The 22,412-nt window shown below is 43.3% G+C and overlaps 1 protein-coding gene across 1 annotated transcript in view; it reads right to left on the bottom strand.

The window, feature by feature from the left end:
- Nucleotides 1-13,165, bottom strand: part of Snap91 (synaptosome associated protein 91) — a 108,424-nt gene extending 95,259 nt beyond the window's left edge. Inside the window, exon 1 of the mRNA XM_050118935.1 lies at nt 13,036-13,165. Within this exon, the coding sequence (XP_049974892.1) occupies nt 13,036-13,165 (130 nt within the window). The remainder of the gene's footprint in view (nt 1-13,035) is intronic.
- Between the last annotated feature and the right edge of the window lie 9,247 nt (nt 13,166-22,412).

Genomic DNA, 22,412 nt, shown 5'->3' with positions numbered 1-22,412 from the left:
AAGCATCAGGCAGATCTAGAGAGCTATCTTTTAGGGGTCTGCTACTGATGTACTAGTTGATATACTTACATATTACTAGCTCAAAATCACAAGGCCACCAGAAGATGAGTCCCGAGCTCTGATTTGTCCACACGGACTGCAAACACTAGGCATCTGCACAAATTCAGCGAAAAGCTTGTGTTATATTTAACATGGAAAAATTGCCCAGACTAGGGGTGTTGCACTGGCTTCAGTTTACATATCAACTATGTTTGAGAGTGGAAATCTAAACCATTGCATACAAGTAAAAGTTTAAGACCAAACCAAACTACACAGACCAGAGCACAAAGGCCCATCTGTCATGTGTGCCAAGGTCAGGGAACCAGTGCCTGGCCTCTAGCTACTCATTTCCAGAATCATCTACCCTCTGGAAAGGACTCATTTCAGCTAGCTCACTGTACATCTGGATAACTGTTATGCTGAGGATAGTGAGAATTCCCAAGATCCCACAGGCACAAGAGAAATATTTCCAATGCCCTTTCCATGGGCACGGGAGGGTCAATGTCCTGTGTTCACAAGCTATTTTCTTTTCCTGCGCTCACAGTTAGAGACTATCCTCTAACTTTGTTGATGTTACTGGCTGAGTCTTACCAATGAAACAGATAGGAATGCTATATAGATCTAGTCCCATCTTTTGGAATATTTCCTTTCCTCATTAGCTAGACTGTAGTGGATGAATCTAAGGCCTGAGGTAAGAGACTGAAAAGTGCTATCCAAAGCATACTGCAACAGGAGTCAAAAGGAAAATTTGCACCTGGTCCCTAGCTCTTGGGACTGATCCCAAGACAGTAGTTCTGGCTGAGCTTGACAATCATGGTGTGTTGGTTAGATTTTTGCTGACTTGACACAAGCTAAGGACGTCAGGGAAGAGGGAACCTTAATTGAGAAAGTGCCTTCTTAAGACTGGCCTATAGGCAAGCCTTGATTGATGATTGATGCGGGAGGACCCAGCCCACGATGGGTGGCGCCACTCGTGGGCAGGTAGTCTTGGGGTCTACAAAAAGGCAAGGTGAGCCAGTCCTGAGGAGCAAGCCAGAAAGCAGCATTCCTCCATGACTTCTGATTCCTGATTCTAGCCTTGAGCTTCTACCCTAACTTTTCTTCATGAAAGATGATAAACAGTAAGATGAAATAAACCCTTCCATCTCCAAATTGCTTTCAGCCATGGTATTTATCACAGCAACAGAAAGTAAACTAGACACATGGTGCCATGCCACAGACATGGAGCAACCTGAGAAAAGAAATCAACTGTCCGCTATGATTTTTGTCAAACTCTAGCTATAGCAAGAAAGCTAATTTCTCAGTGAGGCTGCGATGATAGCAAACCACACTTCCAGACTCATTGAGAACGTTGTCCTGCAAGAATGAAGTTTGAATCACCGATTCCACATGGAAAAGAAACAGAAAACAGATATGGGAAAAGAATCCTGAATAAGCATCTGAGGGTCCAAATCCATCCATGCTTTTTCCTCATATTGATTATAAAAGACAAAATGGTCCTTCATTTGCCATAACCAGTTTGTCTGTACTCCTCTAACACAGAAACAAAACAGTCATTATAGACAAGGGTACAAAGTAGAAAACACAAATCCTTCAATCCACAGAGAACATGTTGGTGTATAGTCTTCCAGAAACACATGTCACCAGTACATGCATACACTAAAATTGGAACCATGTCTTCATGTTCCAATTTCTATGACAAATATACTTTAACTTTCCAGTTTTGAGGTTTTCCAGTATTTATTTGAAGACATAGTTGTTTTTTTTAAAGCACTAAGGACTATATACAAAGATATAATAAACATTCATGAATTCTCTATTTTTCCAAGATAAAACCTATAGAAGTCAAATTACTAGTTCAAAGGGTTATCAGGGGTCTCAGCTGATACTGACAACATATCCTCCCAAAGATGAAGACTAATTTATCCTTCCACCCACTCTTTTTCTTTTTCATCTGGGCAAGCAAGGCTGAGCTGAAGTGAAGAGACACTTCTCTCAACTCACAACATTAGGTTATAAAATTATGAGTACAATTTACAAATAAAATGGTTAGGTGTATGAAGTGTGTGATAAATATACATATGTATACACACATATAGACACAAAAAGAGAGAGAGAGAGGGAGAGAGAGAGAGAGAGAGAGAGAGAGAGAGAGAGAGAGAGAGAGATCCTTGGCATGGTACAATGCCATGACAACACAGATATACTAATATATACTATATACTATATACTACAGAACCACAAAATACTATGAAAAAGATAGATAGAAATTAAAACTTCATTTAGAGGATAGTGAGAACTTTTACTGAAAGGAACAAGTAAATAAACACTAAGCAAAGGACTGATTCAAGGGTTAGTGGTTCGTTCAGCCTTTTCACTGCTGAAGACTCAAAAGTAGCTCCTTGTGGACCCTTCCATGGGCACACTCATGCTCGTACGAGGGCTGGAGAAAACAGAACATTACATATCAAAATGCTTAAGGAAAGGGTCATAAAACCATGATCACGGGGCAACTTTGATGGGATAAGAGAAACAGAACACAACACAACTACATTAAGCCAGAGTCTATTGAATTACCACATAGAAGCTAGAACAGCTACAGCCTGCATACGCTGATGCTAATCGGGATAATCAAGAGTTGCAGCTGAGGTTCTCACGCCTGCATCTACCAACCAGAATGAGGCCAACAAAGCAATGACACACTGGAGGAGTGAGCTGCTCAAGACAGTAAGAATTACCAGTATCAACACACAGAAAATGTGTGATTTTGCCCCTGGAACTCAACTTCTTACTGTAAAAACTGGGCATCCAGAGCAACCTAAGGTTTGTCTAGCCCTGAAGGTCCTGCAGGTGGGGGTGCAGCAGTTCAGAAGCCATGTTTTCCAGGATTTGACCTCTTACACTACCAGCCTTAGGCAGCTGTCAGCTTAAGTTCCTAAGGCGTGCCTTCTCTGCAGGAGCCGCTGTCTGCTGAGCAGCAAGCAGCCTTTGTCTCCACCTCACCCTTGTGAGTTCCTTTGATCCTTAAAGTCTGACCTTAAACACCATTTCTACAATGCACCTCCACTGTGGTCTTTCTTTCCCTGCTAAACCTTAATGCTTCTGAAATCACTGGTAATTAGGTCTTTCGGTTTCTGTCTTCCCTACCAAGCTGCTAGCTCTCTTGATGCCACAGGCAACATCTTACTCTCCAGGGTATCCCTGCCTCCTGGAACAATTCCTGATGTTTGGTAAATATTTATCAAATGAATAAGTAATGCTATTATGCTAAATAAACACTCAAAGTCTCAAGACTGAAAGTAACTTCCAATTTCTCCAACTAAGTGGAGAAATAAATACTCTGACACTTATTGTTCTCTTTATGAAGATAAAAAGAATACTATTTTAAGTTAAATTTGTCTCTTATTCCTCATTACTTTTCTAAATGCTTCAAGTTACTCCTTCCTTCCTTCCTTCCTTCCTTCCTTCTTTCCCTTTTCCCTCCCTTCCTTCCTTTCCTTTCTTCCCTTCCTTCCCCTTTTGCATTATTGGTGATCAAACCCAGTACCTATACAAAGCAGCCACTGATTCGTGCCGGCCATAGATCCATGCCAGGCATGTTCAGTACCACTGAGCTTCATCTCCATCCCCATCTTCCAAATCATGAATGGGAATGTCATCATGTTAGTAAAAAGTATTATTGAATTTTGAATATTATGACTTCAAAGTAATTCAGAGTTTGTGTCTGAATTATGTTTTATTATTATTTTAACTTTCCTTCCCATGTTTAAAATACATATTCATAAATCATAGAGCAGTCATTGAAAGTAGTACTCAACCACAACTGACTAACACAAAGAAAGTAAAAGCATACATTTACACACAGAGAATGCTGAAGAACTTTCTATAACATTAATTCCTAATTATTAGTCATGAGAGAAATATACCAAAGGAAGTACACATACACTTCAAATACACAACCCAAAGAGTACAGGCATAATCAAAATTTAATGTCTTACCAATTTATAAATCCTGACCATTAATTACATATTTCTTGTCAAATTTATGATTTCACTCAACCATTTTTTTCAATTTTGGTTTTTGGTTCTTTGAGACAGCATCTCTCTATGTAGTTCAGTGTGACCTTTTTGAGCTCATTATCCCCCTGCCTTGTCTCCAGAATACTTGAATTATAGGCACACACCATAGCCATCTGCCAAAATATAATTTTTATCATATCCCAAGAATGTAACTGGAAAGAGGCTAACAGGAACTATGCATTAACTACTTACATTAAGCAGTATAATGGGCTTTTTAAACTGATTTTCTGAGATATCCTATTTTTAATTGATTTCATTAAAACCAATGAAGTTTTAATGTTATTAGGTAAAAGCATGTGGGGAAAGACCTAAAGTTAGGGAAGAATGAAGTTTGTAACAAAATTAGTTATCCAGTTAGTATTTAAACCCCAAACTAGTTCACATTCTGTCTAGTGTCAGAGGAGCTTGAAGGAGCTCCGATCACGGGGAGAAACCCACACGGATGCCCACTGCAGTTCTGAGACGCAGGGAGCCATCCCAGTCCTAAGCAAGCATGCCCAAGTTGGGGGTTAGAAACAACATGTGCACAAGACTGAATGCAATGCAGTGTATGTGATTTTATTGAACTAAAACACAGTTCAGGAGCGAACTGGAGGGAGGCAGACTGAGAACAAGAGCAAAGCAGGCGGGGCTCATTCCTAGTGCACAGGTGGACCACCAGGGAAAGACATCCTTCCACACACATCCAGCTTCCTCAGAAGGTAATGAACGAATGCCCAGGACCAAAGCACAAAGGAAACCACCAGGGCAGAGCAGCACTGAAGTGAAGGAAAGCATGTGTTGAATCCAAATGACCTCCAGGTGCCATCATCTACAGCTTCGTGGGCAACACGTGCCCAGTCTTCCGGGACTAAGAAACGAAGACCCACATATAAGGTGCTCAGGTTCGGGGCTGCACCCTTAGTAAAACTAACACACACACAAAGAAGGCTCTTTAGCAAAGGGAAACAATACAATGTGTCACATTAAGGCTACACTCAAGGAGGATGAGGGAAAATCCCTGGGGCCTTTGTAACCGCAGCCTTCCCAGTCTCAAGTTTGTGATGAAAATGTATACCACAGACTAACACCCCAGTATCTCAGGAACATAGGGCCATATAGCCCTGATTTCACAATTTTTCAGGTTCAGCCAAAGCCCGAGACACGCCACACACTAACACCCCAGTATAATCTGGGAAACAGTGTTATAGTAACAACATGTCTGTCGTTGAACACACATACTTCAGGGTAGGGGGTATGCAGACTAGCAGGCCAACTTCTGTCACCAAAGATTTACAAAACCAATTTCAGTTTTTTGGATTTTTAGATATGGATGAAAATCACAAACATGGGCCTGCATTAGATTAGAAAACAGAAATCAATCCAGGATGGGACACCTGTGGGTTTTTCATGCCGCGAGCACAAACTCTATGAGACACCATGTTCTCGGGTTTTCTCACTGACGGACACCTAGCCAACACAACTTCAGAAGCTAAAACTATGAAACATCTGAGAACACCCATGAGTGAGGGTCAGGATCAGGCTGAACTAGACGAAAGCAGGGTCTCAGGTAACAGATCCATGTAAAATAGAAGATAAAATTTGCTTGGCTAAAAGTGGGGAAAATTTAAAATGGGATCCAAAAAAATGAGCAAGGAACATATGCCATCCCCAAATGAGCAGATCTGAAAAACTTAAAAAAATTAATTTTTTGAATGAGGGCAGTTATAGTTGAAAATAAAAGTGCTAATGAAAGTAAGGTCAAACAACACAGAGCAGGTGAGGAGTTGTCCTCTGACTCTCTTGGTGAATAAAGCTTTAAGACACAGCCAGAGAGAGAGGAAAAATAAAGTAGATAGAATCAGAAAAATGAGGCATGCTGAATAGAAAAGAACTGGAAACTATGAAAGGTATATTTAGACTTGAAAGGATATAATGTGTACTATATCAAGTTAAACTTGAAGGTCAGAGACAAAAGAGAATGGGTGGGTATAGGGAGTAATCAATGATAATTGAAAGACTGAGAATTTTCTAGAATTGATGAGAGATGTTAATTCTCAGTTCAGGAAACCCAATACAGTTCCAAAAGGACAGCCACATCTACACACACACGCTAGAGAAGGCCATGGCAGTTTGATATTCTTTAAAGGAATCATAAAGCGGGTGATCATTTAAAAGCAGGCAGACCAACGATTCTTAGGAGCAGCAACAGAGGCCAATGAGTGAACTAGTATTTGCACACGGGAACTGTCATCCTAGAGTTCTTCGACTATCTCTCCAAACCATGACCTTACTGAGGAAACCTCAGACACCAGAAAAAAGGAACGGTCCGATACAAGGTGGTGATGGCTACCCAAACACTGCCTCTACCGAAACCTAACTACTGAGGCTGAAACTACAGGGGCAGTCAAACTTGGACAGCAATGGCATACAATGCAAAAGTCTTAAAAATTCCTATATTTCTTTTATTACAAAAATATTACCAGATACAACCAATCTAAAGACTGAAAAATGGTTCATATAGCTTCCAAACTGCAAAAAGGGGAAAGTTAGAACTGACATAATTCAAAGGAAGGAGCCAAGACAAGCATAGAGACTGAACAGTGGTGAAAGTGGTAGTCACGGTACTTGTGTTAATGGCCAGCAGCAGTAGTGGTGGATGAGCAAATGCCGTCTCCCCAGATGTCCCCAGACTTCCAACAGCTGAAGCCTTAGCCACCAAGGCCTCAGCACTGATGGCACGAGGACCTGAGAATGACAATGTATTTGTGTGTCAGAGACAGCGCTCAGGTTATCAGCTTGGCCAACTGAGTGGGTGATGGGCGCACAACTGCAATGGCAATAGCTTAAGACTGAATTAAAGGCAAAGCCACAGGATATCTGAAGAGGGTAACAAATCTTTGCAGTCACTATTTCAAGAAAGTGGGCCGTAGGACACAAGGCACGGTTGACAGGCTGGCTGCCGGAAGACTCCATGAAGTCCAGGGACATTACATAGGTGGTTTTGTTTGCTCAAATGAAGATATTTAAAATTGGGTGTAAAACAGCTAGAATGTGAGGTTAAGGATTCTGATGGCAGGGAGAATAACTCACACTTGAGTGAGGGCAGTTATAGTTGAAAATAAAAGTGCTAATGAAAGGGCGGTCGTCAAGTGATCTTACCAAAAGGTCAAACAACACAGAGCAGGTGAGGAGTTGTCCTCTGACTCTCCTGGACTGCTGGACCAGCACATTGACCAACCCTTTACAACACAGATTCACCTTCACCATGTGTTACAGAGAAACCTCGCTACACAAGGAGGCGGTGTCCTCGGGCAGGTAGGTCAAAGGAGGAGATAGTAAGAAGGCAGGGACACAAAGCCTGGGCTTCAGGGTCTTCTTTCATCCGACTGCCCCACGGCAAGAGTCCGTGTCTTACAGGTCAGGGTATAATTGACAGAAGGGCAGAACAGTTCCCACATGACTCACCGCAATATATAATTTTCCCCAAAGAAAACACAAGTAAACAGGTTTCTAGGCAAAGAAAAAGGAATTTACGAGAGAAAAGAAATAAGCCTATATATTTTAATGGTTAAAAAGTGTGGTTTTCCAAATGACTTAAAGGCACTATGATTCTACTTGAAGATTGTTCAAATCTGCCGGCTCAGGAACAGAGTCACCAAAACACAACCCTGTAGTGAACACAATGGTGGTCTTCAAGGAACAGGGTCCTGTGTCACTTCTGACCTGCCTTACCAAATTACTGAAACCAAATTAAGCCCTGAAGAATACCCTAACCTATCTGGGATTTACTTAAAAGAAGGAAGTAAGATTTTAAAGGATCTTTGTGGAAAGCTAAAAGAAAGCTATAAGAACCTAACATACAGACTACATCTCAAAGAAGTATTAGCAGCCATTAAGTGAATGTTTAACTAGCAATGCACCAAAATTCCAGATTTCATTATAAAGAATTGCATGTTAATATTGCAATTAAAATATGACCTTACCTATTTTATATCCTTCTATTTTCAACTCACTAGAAAACATAAATGAATCAGTTTTTTAAAGACTAAGAATATAGTTTTGTGGCCCAACATGTGTTGAACATGTATGAGATTCTGAGTACAACCTCCAGCACCAACAATAAGAAGTTTTTAATTCATAAAAAAATCTTGCTATTCCACTAGATGATGAACAGCACACTGCTATCTATTACCCAAAACTCCTTATTTATAATTAACTTTATTAAAAAATAGATATCAAAATATTACACTGAAATTAACCAGACCTAAAGTTCATACAAATCACTGAGGGAGTCAAGACTCTCTTCAAGTCCTCTGCTTCTCTCCTAGAAGTCACCCAACTCCTCTTGTTCTCTTTCCTCCACCCAATATGCTAGGAACAGCACAGGCCCCCTCTAGGACTTTCAACACAAATTATAGTCAGATTAAATGCTTTTCAGACGTGTATTTCCCCCTTCTCTTCCTGACTATCCAAAAACTGATATAGACTGTTTAAAGACGTCTTCACAATTGAGCTAGGTCTTCTGATATAATCTAGAAGGCACACAGTACACACGGGTATAGGAAATAATAGAATGTTTCCAGACAATGGGAAATAATTAAATCAAAACAACTAGTCGATGATAATTATCCTACAGAGCCAATTAGTATACTTACATTGAAAATCACACAATATACTCAGTATTATTTATATATGATTCTAATTTTATTCACCAATCATCACATCTTTCAATATATAAAAAGAATACATTTGGTACAAATATAGTAGCCACTGGACTAGCACAGATTAAATTTCTTTCTCTTCTGATTTTTAGTCTTTTGAGACAGGGATCTGATGTAAACCTATATGCCCTTGCTACGTAGGCCAGGATGACCTTGATCTCCTGTTCCTTCTGTTTCTACCTCCTAAATGCTGAAAATACAGACCTCCACCACCATGCCTGGCTCAAACTGCACTTCTATAAGTCAAAATATATGTCAGAATTACTAAGCATGCAAATATATACTAATGTATTAGAGAAGACTAGTTTTGGGGACTTGGGGGGAAAAGAATGATGAATACACTTTTAGTATCTCTCAAAGAGATTCAGGACTTGAATCACTTTTCTGTGGGATGAACTCATTATCAAAACTTTTAAGAATAATAATGAGAGAAAAGTAACATTTCTGGTAGGCCAATGGGTTTTCCATTTGCTTTGGCATGATGTTATTGATGAGCATGCGTTTGAACTATGATTATTTTAATTCAGGTACTCTGACTGGTATATACAGAAATCATCCATCAGCATTGATCATTCAAATGAATCTTACACCAGAGCTGCAATACATTCTGAATTTCCCCCACAGATGGTTCTTGGGACCAATTCTGTATTTCTGTTAAACCCCAGAGCAGTACTTGGTACCTACAGGACCAGTACTTGGTACCTTCTAGGGTTTTCTTGATATTTGACTTGGGCTAGCATTGAGGGTAACCACAACACAGAGGAGGATAGCCCACTGCCATGTAGCATATTGGTAAGGAAACTGATGGATGCCCTGTTAAGTCCTGGGCATTTTATATGCTACCAAACACACACATGAAGTTACAGAGGAAGTAAGGCGAGGCTGCACATGTCACCCCAGAAAACTACTATTGGTGAAGTCTCTAAGTGTGCAAGTGGGGCAACATGATTACTGGATGGTGGTAGGGTAGAGAATGAAATTTGTAGATCAACTGAGAAATCTAAAGAATTCTTTAGATTGCTAATACTTACAATATTTTTAACATTTGGTATACAGCTACTGACTATGTGAATCTGCTTCTCCCTTCAAGAAAGAGAATGTTGCCAGAAGAAAGAAAATCCGGGCTACAGATGCAAATTAGTGGTAAAGTGTCTGCCCAGCATACACAGGGCTCTGGGTTCAAAATCTAGTGCCATATCTAAAAACAAAAGCACAAACAAGAAACATACCCAGAAACACCAACCCTGAGAAACTGACCCTATTTACCCCCACATTTTACCCCATCAGATTCTGCCCCCAATGTTAAATTATCTCTTCAAACATGCAAATCATATACTATTAAGCAACATTGTATAAATCACCATAATTAGCAATAATTATTTTTTAGTTTCTTACTCTAAAAATACTAGCTTTTAAGCTAGTGCTCTAATATCAAATATTAATTTCATGAAGTTCTAAGACGAACTAATCCAATATTTTAGGAAATCACATAATCTTAAACTGTACTCATTATCTCACTCCAAACTAAAAATGTGCAAATCCAACTAATAATACATTTTTTTTTGTTTCAGACTACCAACCTGTTCTGATCTCTTCCTCCTAATCGTTATATAATGATGCTTCAAAACTAAACTATTGCTTTGATGGTTCAGTGTCTACGGACAAACTTAGGTAATGTGTCCACATGTCTTATTAACAAGAATAATGTACTTTTCCTCTGTCTCTTAACTACTGGGCGTGCCTACTGCTTCATAAAGGAACTTCACAAAGAATTCTGAGCATGTAACCAATTTAAATGGGCAATTTTCCACACAGTCTTTTAGCAGGAGTGTGACTTTTCAAAGTCCACCTAAAGTCTAAGCTCAAGGGGAAGATCATTTATGTTTTTGTTTTGTTTTGTTCTTAGCGTTTCTCTGTGTAGCTTTGGAGCCTGTCCTGGCACTAGCTCAGTGGACCAGGCTGGCCTCGAACTCACAAAAATCTGCCTGCCTCTGCCTCCTAAGTGCTGGGATTAAAGATGTGTGCCAACACCCCGCTAATCATTTATATTTTAATGAAAAGATAAAACAATAAAAAGAAAAGCCACTAAACACACTCCTCAGAGGTGGTTCAGTTTTGAACTCAACAGAATTAGGAATGTCTCAGGTAGAAAGATTATAATGTGTATGTGAGTTGTGAAGTTCACACACAACCACAAAAGCAAGGTCGGCGTTTTGGAGACTAGTTAGGCTAAGCATTCCTCCCCTTTCCCAACAGAGCAGATTACCAACCACAGATGGCAGGTAAATGCAGTACTTAAAAGCAATCCAGGTTTGTTTTCCCAGCTGAAAAGCTCAGTAGCCAACAAAAGAAAGTGTAACACATAATTCTCCTTTTAATACGAAGTCAGTTCCTAGTTCAGGTTATTTCTTTTAACTTGGAATCTTCTACAATGATCCATGTCTTCTAAGACACTCCACTCATTAACCTATGCCGGGGTATTGGAAATACCCTACTTTCAAACCCGTCAAGTGATGTTTCCAGATCCATAGGATAAAGGTAACTAATTATATTTGGGAGATTTAGTCTTTATCTGAATGATGTCTTCCTGAAATGATCAAACCCGAGAATGCTCTCTGATATCCATCAATATGCTGATCTATTAAATGAGTGGCAAACCCATCACCTACTCAGTTTTTTATCATGAGCACTTTCTAGGTTGACATGACCACTAAGATGTGAGTCAGTGTTCCAGAGTTGGGGAAACTGATGGAAAGACGGCTAAATGATTCAGCATGCTGCAGCAAAATGAGCTGGTCATGAATTTATAATTTCTGCCCCTGTGAGGTGTCCTGGCCCTGGTAGCCTCTCTAACCCAGTATTCAATGTATAATATAAGATCCTGTAATCAATAGATTTTTGTTAAACATTGCCTCAGGGAAGGCATAATAATGTCTTCCCCTCAGACAAACTTGTAGATAGAAAATTCGTCAGTGCTACCTGGCAGCTCTGACAATGCCCATTTGAGAGCTTCCTTAAACTTTGCTCATGCAAAGGATGGAGCTGGGGTTGGCGGTAGGGGTGGTGGTGCCATTTTCTCTGCAACACAAGAGGCAGAAGTATTAAAGTAAGAAAAATAAAATGCAAAATATAAACATAAAACCCCAAAACAACAGACAAAAAAAAGAGGTCAAGGGAGTGAGATGGGAAAATAAGCATGGGCAAATATTTTTTGTGCCAATGCTGACCTTTAGCAATGAACATCAGGAAAGGACAGAAGCCTCTAGGCAGGTCAGACAGACAGACAGAAACTGCAGGATACTAATTGGGGTAGCTTTGGGGATACCTCACTGCCCAAAGCTTTCTAAATGTCACTATTCACCCTTCAGCAGCATAAGATTTCCTATACTACCTGCATGAAACCTTCAGAAATACATAGATTCCCAAACCAGAATAAAGCTTTCTCCATCCAATGACCATGAGAAATTACTATACAAAGCGTTTTTCATCTAGAATTGTACCACCTCTAACTCGGAAAGTACATCCATTTTGTGACCTAAACAATTATCCCACCCAACATTTTTCTGAGAATAGGACAAAGGAATATGCCAAGATGTTTAGAATGAAATCGCCATTATCTGTGAAGTGGGAGCTGCTCATTCAATAGCCTGGATTTATTCCAGTTCAGTTCAGTGTAGTGACATATGACACACACACACACACACACTCGCCCACATTCACACACAGATCCTCAGCAGCAGCAGCACAGGGAAAAGCAAGATTTTACAATTATCCAAAATGCACTTAAGAAATTATAGTGACAAGTGTGGCCATCCATGAACCTATCTCTCTTTTATTTTTCCCTTAACCTACAGAGAGTGGAGAAAAACAAAAGATGATTCAAAAGACATAATCCAAATGTACATTTTTATGAAGAGGTGTGTGTGTGTGTGTGTGTGTGTGTGTGTGTGTAGGGTGCACGCGCGCGTGCGTGTGTTTCCTCCTCCTCTAGGACCTTGGAGGTCATCAGAAGGAAAAATGGCTTGATAGACAAGGTTTCAGGGCCTACCCTAGGGGACATCTTCAAGGCCAGAGAAGAGACAAACTCAAGAGCAACCCGCTGGGCAGCCGGTTCCCAAGGCTTCAGGCAGTATGACAGAGAGCCAAGACCACGCTGCGGGCCTTTGAGGCCCCTATGCCATGCGCACGTCCCACTTATATAAAAGGATGCTTACAGTCCAGGTGCTTCTTTTTGGGGCCCATCACCTCATGAGTGGTGGCTTTGCAGACGGCTCTCGCTACAGCAGAGCCAGTCACGCTGTACTGAGCGGCGGCGATCCGATCCGTGAGCGTTTGGCCCGACATCTTCACCGGCCGCGTCTACCGCCTCCTTTTCTGCAGGAAATTAAGAGGAGACGGTCCCGCTTTCACCCGCACCGCCTGGGCTGGAGCACCCCGGCCTTGCCTGCTCCCGCCGCACGGCGGCTCTCTCCTCCGCCGACCCCGCCCTGGCACCGCCTCTTGGGACCAGCTACGCGCCAAGCCCTGCTGCTGGTCCATCGTGGTCCAGCGCTGTCAAGCACCCGCAAGGTAGTCCTAGCATCGTGCCACTGTCCCGCTTCCCCACACCCTGAAGCGGCCGCCACATCCCGGCCTCGCTCTGTCAATCCGCGCTGCCCGCGCAACCCTACCCCGTGGTGCGGGACCCGGTGCGTTTCGGGGTTACTCCAGACGCCGCGCCCAGGAGCGCGCACCTCTCGCTGCCGGGGGGGGGGTGGGGGGGCGCCGTGTGTCCCCCTCCCCCCTTCCCACGGTAGCCCGCAGGGCCGCGGCCACCTCCCTTCTGTCCAGGGGCTGAGGCGGCTCGTCCTCCCTCTCTCCCCATCCCCGTAACAGGGCCGCCCAGAGCCGAGACGCGCCTCACCCTTCTCCGCTGGGAGCTCAGAGAGCCGACAGCCCAGGCCCCGCCCGGTCGCTAGCGCGCCACCGAGCTGTCACCCGGCTGCTTCTGCCCTTCTCCGCGCCCGGGGATTATCCCTCGGATCCCCCGGTCCCGGCGCAGGGGAGGGAACCTGCTTAGCCCAGCGTACTCACCCAGCCCCGAGAGCACCGCAGCCCGGACGCCGCGCGGGGTGGCTGGTTGCAGCCGCGCGCCGCCCCAGAGTCCCCGGGCCGCGATGCTCGCAGCCCCGGCCGGGTCCCTGGCTCAGCTCCGCGGTCCCCGCGCCCGTACCCTCCCGCTGCCGCCTCCGCCAGCGCCGCCGCGTCTCTCTAGCGCTCGGCGCTGCGTCCCCATCCCCGCCCCCACCTCAGCTGGAGCGCCTGCGACGAGTCAGGTGACGGCGGCCGACGAACCCGGGCCAGCTCTCTGCAGAGCGCCGTCGGCCCCCTCCCCGCCGCTCCCGCTCGCCGCCCCCTCGGAGCCGCGGCTTTAAACGCGAGTGGGGAGGGGGAAGACGTACGCGAGCGTCTCCGGCCCGCGACTGCGGAGGGGAGGGTGGGACGGCAGGGGCGCCGCCGCTCCGCAGCTCGCCTCCTCGTGTGCGCCCCACACCCCCCGCGCGTCCCCGTGCGGACCCGGTGCACGCGCGCCGCGCACACCTGCGGGACAGCTGCGAGACGCGCCCGGATCGCCACGGGCGTGGGCCTGGGGTGAGAAGGCTGTGAAGGCCGAGACGAGGACGGCCGCGGCGTGTGCTGCCCACAGAGCCCAGCCCCTTCTCCCTACAAGCGCGTCTGTGACCAGCTGGCCTGTCAATGGCAGCCCAGGCCCAGATGGACAGGGCGATTTGAAATGTCAGATTCTGTGGCCGGGCGACCGTTACCTGTGCGCCCTCAGCTCCTTGCGCCTGCTCAACTTGTCTCAGTTCCAGCAGGGAGCAGAGTGGGCAGGTAATTCTAGCAGCTTTAGTCTTAAAGCAATACTGTGGTATGCGGGAGTGGCAAGTAAGTAGCAAAGGCATTAGCAGAATCCCAGATTATGCTCGACTGGAATCATTTGCACTCTTAAAATGTAGTTTCTGCCCTTTAAAATGGAGCATCTTATGTCATTTGAATGTCCAGTGTTGTTTGCATGGGATTGGACTCGTTTAATAATTTCATGGGTTGACATTTGCAGAGGTCATTATCTTAACCTGTTCTTTTAAATTCCCAAAGTGAAGGTCAGAATTTACCTTAAGAATTCTCCAGCCATGTTTCTGGCTTTATGCAGGTGACCTCTGTTCAGCCCCCAAGGCCATATATGCCTACTTATACACGTCAGAGTTCAGCCCTGTAGTGTTTTTTCCCTTGGTCCGGGTTCAATACGCAGCTGCCAAGTCCTCCTTCTGGGACTGATTCCAGCAGCTCCTTGTGACTAAAGAAAACCCAAGATCACTGCTGTGAAGTTACCTATACTGGTACCATATGACCCCACAATCTCGAACTAGATATTTACCCCAAAGAAATAAAAACACAGCTTTATCTGTAAATCTTTACTTGAAATTGGTAGTAGCTTTATACAATGGCCTCAAACTGGAAGAAACCAGTCTATTGGTAAATAGCTAGAGAAAATACGGCATGTCCATACAACAGAATACTAAGCAATAACAAGACAGGAATGAACAGTGTGGACGAATTTCAAATATACTATGCTTCATGAAAGTGGCTCAATCATCGGAAATATTATTTACTGTTTTGATCCGTTTATGTAACAGACTAAGAAAGGTGTAATTGCAAGCCAGAAAGTATATCAGGGGCCAAGGGTCAGGAAAGGGGACTGACTCCAAAGGGCCAGAAAGAAACTTTCTTAGAATAGTGGAGAAGTTTTGTATCATGACTAAGGTAGTTATTACCCAATTGTATGAACCTGAAAACTTTAATTGGTGAATTTTGTCGCATATAAATGAGAGCCTAGTAGATCTGATAAAAAGCTGGAGCAACCATATGGATATTGCCTAAAGTAGCCTTTATAGTAGGGATGTTAATGGGAAGACAGAAGCACATTGCGTAACATTAAACTCATTAACAGTCAATTCCGCATCCAGACTTCTAGGAACAGAGCTTCAAACAGGATGATACAAAGTGGGAACTGATAAAAGGAGCAACGGTAAATCCACAATTACAGCTGACATCAGCATGTTCTTGTATATTTACAATTGCTAGGGTCAGTATACAGCAAACAATTGAGGGTATGCACAATTCAAAATAACCCCAACTTACTTCAACTGTCATATAATATAAAACATTTTATCTAGCAACAGTGGGACATATTCTTTTAAATGCATGTAGAATACCCTCTAGAATAGATAATATTGTATACTATAAAGTAAGGTTCAATATATTCCGTAGATTTATAGTCAAACAATTTGTGAATTTTTTTAACCACATGGATTCAAAATCATTAAAAGGTAGAAATCTGAAAAATCACTAAATTAGACTCTCAAAGTACCTGTAGGTCTAATTTTCTCATAAAGAAACATTTAAAATTACTTTGAATTAAATGGTAATAAAATAAATATAACATTTCAAAATGTATGGTCTGTAGAAAAAGCACCGACTACAAGAAAATGTATAGTATTAAAACGCTTATATTAGGAATGAAGCTGGACATTGTGTCGATTAGACGGTCTCAGCTCACTTCCTGGTTTGAAAACCCACCCACTCACACCAATCCATGAGCTCAAAAGCTCACCAATCCCTGAGCCTGAAATTCCACCAGTTCCTGCGCTTGCTCCAACGTCAGGACTTGAAATTCCACCAGTCCCCACCCTGGAGTCCCCCTACCCCCAGGAAACCCTATATGAGCCTGCTCGGTTTCCTGCAGCTTCTTTCCCTAGCGGAGGCAGCCACCATCTTGTTGAGGTTTGTTGTGCAGTGTGACTTTGTGGTATCTCTTGACTCCCAACTACCAGGATACCTTTTCCTCAGAGCTGCAATACTTCCACTGGGGAAACCTTTCCCCTCAGAGCTTTAGCACTTATACATGGTGGCATATGCCTATAATCCCAGCGACTGAGGCAGGAGAAATGCAACAAATTTGAAGCCAACCTGGGCTACATTGTAAATATCAGGTCAGTCTTACTTATGTAGCAAGACCCTATCTAAAATAAACAAGCAAAATAAGTAGCAAAAAAAGAGGAAAAAAGAATTAACTATTAAGCATCAATCTAAAGAAAAAGCAAAAAAAAATTAAATTCATGTTGTGTGACAAAACTTTTCCTGGGGAGAGGAAACACACTTGTCTAATCACTTCAGATGTGAAACCCATGACTTCCCAAAGTACAGATATCACCAAAGTCCAACTTGGTGAGCCATTGAGTTTTATTGGGGTTACTGTTATGGTTTGAATAAAAATGGTCCCAATAGGCTCATATATTTGAATGCTTAGTTATGGCACTATTTGAAAATGAGAGGCGATGTGGCCTTGTTGGAGGAAATGTGTTTGTTTCTCTATGTCTCTGTCTCTGTGCCTATGATCAGGTTGTGGTTCTTAGCTACTGTTCCAGATCTGAATGCATGCTGCCTTGCTCCCTGCCATGCTGACAATGTACTAAACCTCTGAAACTGTAAGCCAGTCCCCAATTAAATGCTTTCTAATAGTTGCCTTGGTCATGGCATCTCTTCACAGCAATAGGACATTTGCTCGGTTACGTATAAGAATATGGGTAAGAGGTTACTTACAGTAGCAGAAATGACCCAAACAGAACTGCATCATGAAGGCTCACCCCAGCATGGATGACAGTCCACAGAGCTGGGAAACCTGGAGCACACTACCCAGCCTGCAGGTAGCTCAGCATGTTGGACAGCGCCCTTACAGTTGCTTCCGGGTTGATCTACAGTTCCTTCAGGCAGCCTGGCTGGTTTGTCTCTTCCAGGCAGTGCTTCTGGTCTCAGAGTCTTCTTTGCAAGACCTTTACTTCCTCTAAGTGGAGGAACTCTAAACTTTTATTGTTTCCTCTGGCAGGGTGGAACATAGTAAGTATGTCCCCATCAGGGAGTTTTTGATGCTATTTTTTTTTCCTTTTAGTTGTTTATCTCCCTGATTAAGGAGCTTCTGGGCAGGATGGATGTCACACAACTGTTCAACATAACATAAAGAGCAAATAATAGTTAAAAACAAATGAACGAAAAACAAACAAGCTGTGTCTTTGAAAAAAATTGATGAGGGAGAGAAGTGTTGGGAGAAGAGAGGAAAAGGAGAGGGGGGGAGGAGAGGGATGGGAGCAGGGTTACCTAGCTTCCACTGTTAGGAATTGTGGCTTTTGTCTCCAAACTGAATTGAAGCATTCCCTCCTTGAGGGAACAGAGGAGGTGGGAGGCTCTATAAGACTTGAGAAGTAAAAGAAAGTTCTAACTTTCAAGAACTAAACAAATCTCACAAAGATCAGGAAGTACCTGAAATTTACGAGATGAAATTTGAGGTCTGCCCCTCAAGATTATCTAAACAGTAACAATTGTTGGCAGATCTCTGAACAAGGGGTGCAGGGCAGGCCGGTGATATAGCTTCTGTGAGTGGCAGGTCATGTTGGGATGGGCTATTCAATGATGCAAAGCAACTACACCCACACTATTAAAAGTAGCTATCATCAATACTACTGTAAGTAATCTCAATGAACTCACTGGTTCAATAAGCTGAACTTCAGTGAAATAACTGTAAGATTTGGGGCAAGTGACCCCAGTAGGTTCCACAGTAGATGGGGGACCTTGGAGGGAACAGAATATTCAATGCAAAGAGAGCTTGGGGAGTATGGAGCTTTATTTAGGAAGAGGGTATTGGGAGAGTAGGGGGGAGGAAGGGAAAGAGACAGAGAGAAAGAGGGAGGGAGAGAGTGAGTGAGAGAGAAGGAGAAAGGAGAGAAAAGAGGGGGGAGAGACAGAGTGCTAACTCCTCAGAATACTAGTGGTGGTAAGAGTGAGGAGAGAGGGGGGCCTACATGAGAGAGATTGGGAGTGGACGGAGCTTGTCTCTTAAAGGGACAGGCTACTGTCTGGGTTCATCCTGCCAGGTGATATGAAAGGCCAGCATAATCATAATTATAACTTCTTTGGTCTGTCATTAGTGCCTTATCTGGTATGAATACACATTTGTTCAAGTCCCCTTTGGAAATGCCACACAATAGGAAGGAAATGGGGATAGCTGCTATGAACATTATAAGGACAATAGAATGCTACCAGTAGTGTGCTCAATAGTTAGGGCACTAATTGAAGATGCTGTTTCTCAAACCTTATGCCAGTGTAAAGTTATATACAGTGCACAAGGAAGAATGTGAATCCATAGGCTGTCTTCAGGTGCAACGCAGAGTCTGGCAGCTCACAAATCAGCATCATGCTATAAGTGTCAACAGAAAATTTCTGAAAAATCCATCAGCTATAGAAGTATCATATACATATTAATAAATTGTGTACAAAGTAGGATCAGTATTTGAAATACAGGTTTTGTGGGGATAGTCTCACAGAACTTTGAAAACAGTATTATGTTTGAAGGGACCAGTATTCAGCACATAACACTCCAAGACAAAGTTCTAAGCACAAAGGAGATTTATTTACCCCTGAGAGACGAAGACAGAAATAGAGGATAATGGAGAAGAGGAAGGGGACAAGAGGGAGGGTGGAGGGGTGTTGGGGACTGCAGACCTTCAGACCCTGAATTGTCTGTGATCTGTTGCCTGCTGAAGTAAACAACTTGTTTTCCTATGCTTGCATCTGCTCTGAGCATGAGACACCCATGAGTTCCTTATGGTAGGGGAGTGGTTTCTGGTGGGCTTGCAGCTGAAAAGTCCTGAGAGCTAGGGCATGGCCATTAGCCAAGGAGAGATCTATAAAAGCTGCCCTGGAATACAATAAAAGGGGCATTGTTGTTTCAAGGGGGAATTATTGTTTCAAGAATGACCCCCCGTGTGTGTGTGTGTGTGTGTGTGTTTCAATCTCCAGCCCCTTGCTCTACTCACAAACCATCCCATGGTAGACAGATGGTATGCTACAGGTGGACTGTATAGGTGGAGGCCCCAGCGAGATTGGGAACTAGGGATCCCTGAGATATTGCCCTTGGGAATGGTGAGGGTGAATTGAAGATGGGTATGTGTCTATGTGTTTTTTACTCCCCAGGCACTTGCCTGATAGCCATTCTGAGTGGTGCAAGCACCACTGAGATAGGGAGATAGGAACACCCTGAGGGATGCCCTCTAGAAGGCTGGCCAGCAAGGAAGTAATAAAGGAAAGGCAAGAGGGTGAATTGAAGGATGAGGGTGGATTTCTTTCAAGTCCACTCTGATAGTAAACATAGGAAAAATAAGCCACGTAAAGATGGGATGTGCAGAGAGAATCTGGGTTATGAATATTATTGTGCTTTCTTTTTTGACTGGAGAAAACCATTTGATTCTGGGAACTGCTAAGAAAGGTATCTTGATTTCAAAACATGGGCCTAAGGATTTGTTGCTTTGGAAAAAGAGGTTCTGCTTTTGCTTCCACAGAAGATGAGAACCTGTGGAATCATTCCAGATTAATATGGTTTGATGAACCAAGATCCCCTCCCCGAAAGGTTGCTGTAGACACCCCCAAAATACTTTGCCCAATAAAAAGCAGGTAGCAGTTTGGAGAGAAGTATGCCCAAATTCCCTAAATGATTGTTTACTGAAGGTTGTGGGGTCAGGGAGCAGCTTGGGGAGATTGTTGGGCTTGTACCATCAGCCATGGCCAACAGGTACAATGGGCCTCGGTCAGGAATCCATTGATGCTGATGCCGGTGGTCCTGGATAGTCCCATATGGCCGTACTTCCTTGCCATTGATTGGGCTATGGGACAGCCAGACATTCCCATTAATTGGGGACACAATAATGTTACTGGCATGTGGAACTTATCTGGCAGTTTGTATTTTCAGACTGTTGGTTGTGCAGGATTATTCCTTGTTTAATGCACAGCAAAATGGAATGAATACCTTGTAGTTAAACCTGAATCAAAATAAGACTTCTCACGCAGCTCTCTGTAACTAATCATACCTTGAATGCTCAAGTTAAGCAGCTGTTGAGTGAATGAAATTTCTGCCGCTGTGGCCCAGGTACTGGGCTTGGTGCCTGTCCCAGTGAGTCAGTTGGTGCGGGGGACATCCCCGCTGAGACTCCGGGATCACCACTGTGGCCACTATTGTCACTGCTGCAGCCTCCGAGACAGCCGGAATTGCTACCAGTCAGATGACTGCTGTGGCTAGCACTGTTGATCCCCCTAGCCAGACAGGTTGCCACTGCCTTAGAGATCTAAAATTCCCGAAATGAGCATGCTCACTGGGGCATTTTCAAACATATTGCTATCATGTTTGTGTTATGCTCATACCAGTCTAGAACCTTGGTCTAATTATATGAAAATGATGGGGCTGTTGGGGACTGCAGACCCTCAGACCCTGAATTTTCTGTGACCCCTCTCCTGCTGGAGTAAAAAACTGTTTTCCCATGCTTACAGCTGCTCTGAGCACAAGACCGTCATGAGTTCCAGATGGCAGGGGAGTGGTTTCTGGTGGGCGTGTAGCTGAAAAGTCCTGAGAGCTAGGGCGTGGCCATTAGTCAGGGAGAGCCCTATATAAGCTGCCCACAATAAAAGGGGCATTCTTGTTTCAAGGATGATCCATGTCTCTGTCTCTGTGTGTGTGTTTCAATCTCCAGCCCCTTGCCTGACTCACAAAGCATCCCATGGTAGACAGACGGTACGGTACAGGTGAACTGTACAAAGGGGGAAGGGATATTTGTCCCAGAGGGACAAAAGATTGTCTCTGGATAGAGAGGAGACAGACTGTAGCATGATTAATAAAAATCCAGAGACAGAAACTGGGGTTCAACTTGAAGGTCAGAAAAGCAATACAATCAGTCACTGGCTCTTACCTCAACCTCAGTCCAAAATGGTGATCCTACCTCCAGGAAGCTGAGAATGAGACTGTGTGTGAGAGCTTTCTCCTCCTGTTTTATATTTCTCTCTAGTGCTGGGATTAAAGGCATGCACCACTATCGCCTCGTTTCTAGTTGGCAAACTAGTGTGGTTACTGGGATTACAGGTGTGTGTCACCAATGCCTGGTCTATAAGGCTGATAGTGTGTCTGTTTTACTCTCTGATCTTTCAGAGCTTTATTTATTAAAACACAATGAAATATCACTACAACAGACATGGCCTATAGGCAAATTGCAGTTTGTAAAGGGAGAAGGGGAAGTCCCATGTTAGGATGAGGTGTTTAATTTTGATTGGGCATATTTATTAAAGGAACCAAAGGAGGCTTTTGATTGTTGAACTTTAATACTTTGATAGCTGGACCTTGGTGGGCAGCCTCAGAAGGAGGAAGTGGCCAAATACGAGAATAGACCTTGGTGGCTAGGAATGTAATCTAATGTTTTTTTTAGCAAGGGAGACAAAATCTGGGAGAAGGGCCTGCCAGAGCCATGTTTGCCATACTTGGGCTGGCAATATTTCTAGTAGCAAATATTAATAAATATCAGAATCTTACATTGAGAAGTCCACCCATGTTCTATATTAAAGAATAAAGAAAATTAACTAAAACAAAGAAATGAATTCCGTAAAAAATAATTCGTTGTCAACATGTTTTCTCTGAAGATAATAAAAATATTCAATAAATCTCGAGCAAGAATGAGAATAT

The sequence above is a fragment of the Alexandromys fortis genome, unplaced genomic scaffold, assembly GCF_014885135.2.
Source record: "Alexandromys fortis isolate MF-2015 unplaced genomic scaffold, M_Fortis_MF-2015_v1.1 scaffold_164, whole genome shotgun sequence".
Taxonomy (NCBI): domain Eukaryota; kingdom Metazoa; phylum Chordata; class Mammalia; order Rodentia; family Cricetidae; genus Alexandromys; species Alexandromys fortis.
Note: the sequence above shows the minus strand (reverse complement) of the source record. Positions and strands in the feature narration are given on the sequence as shown.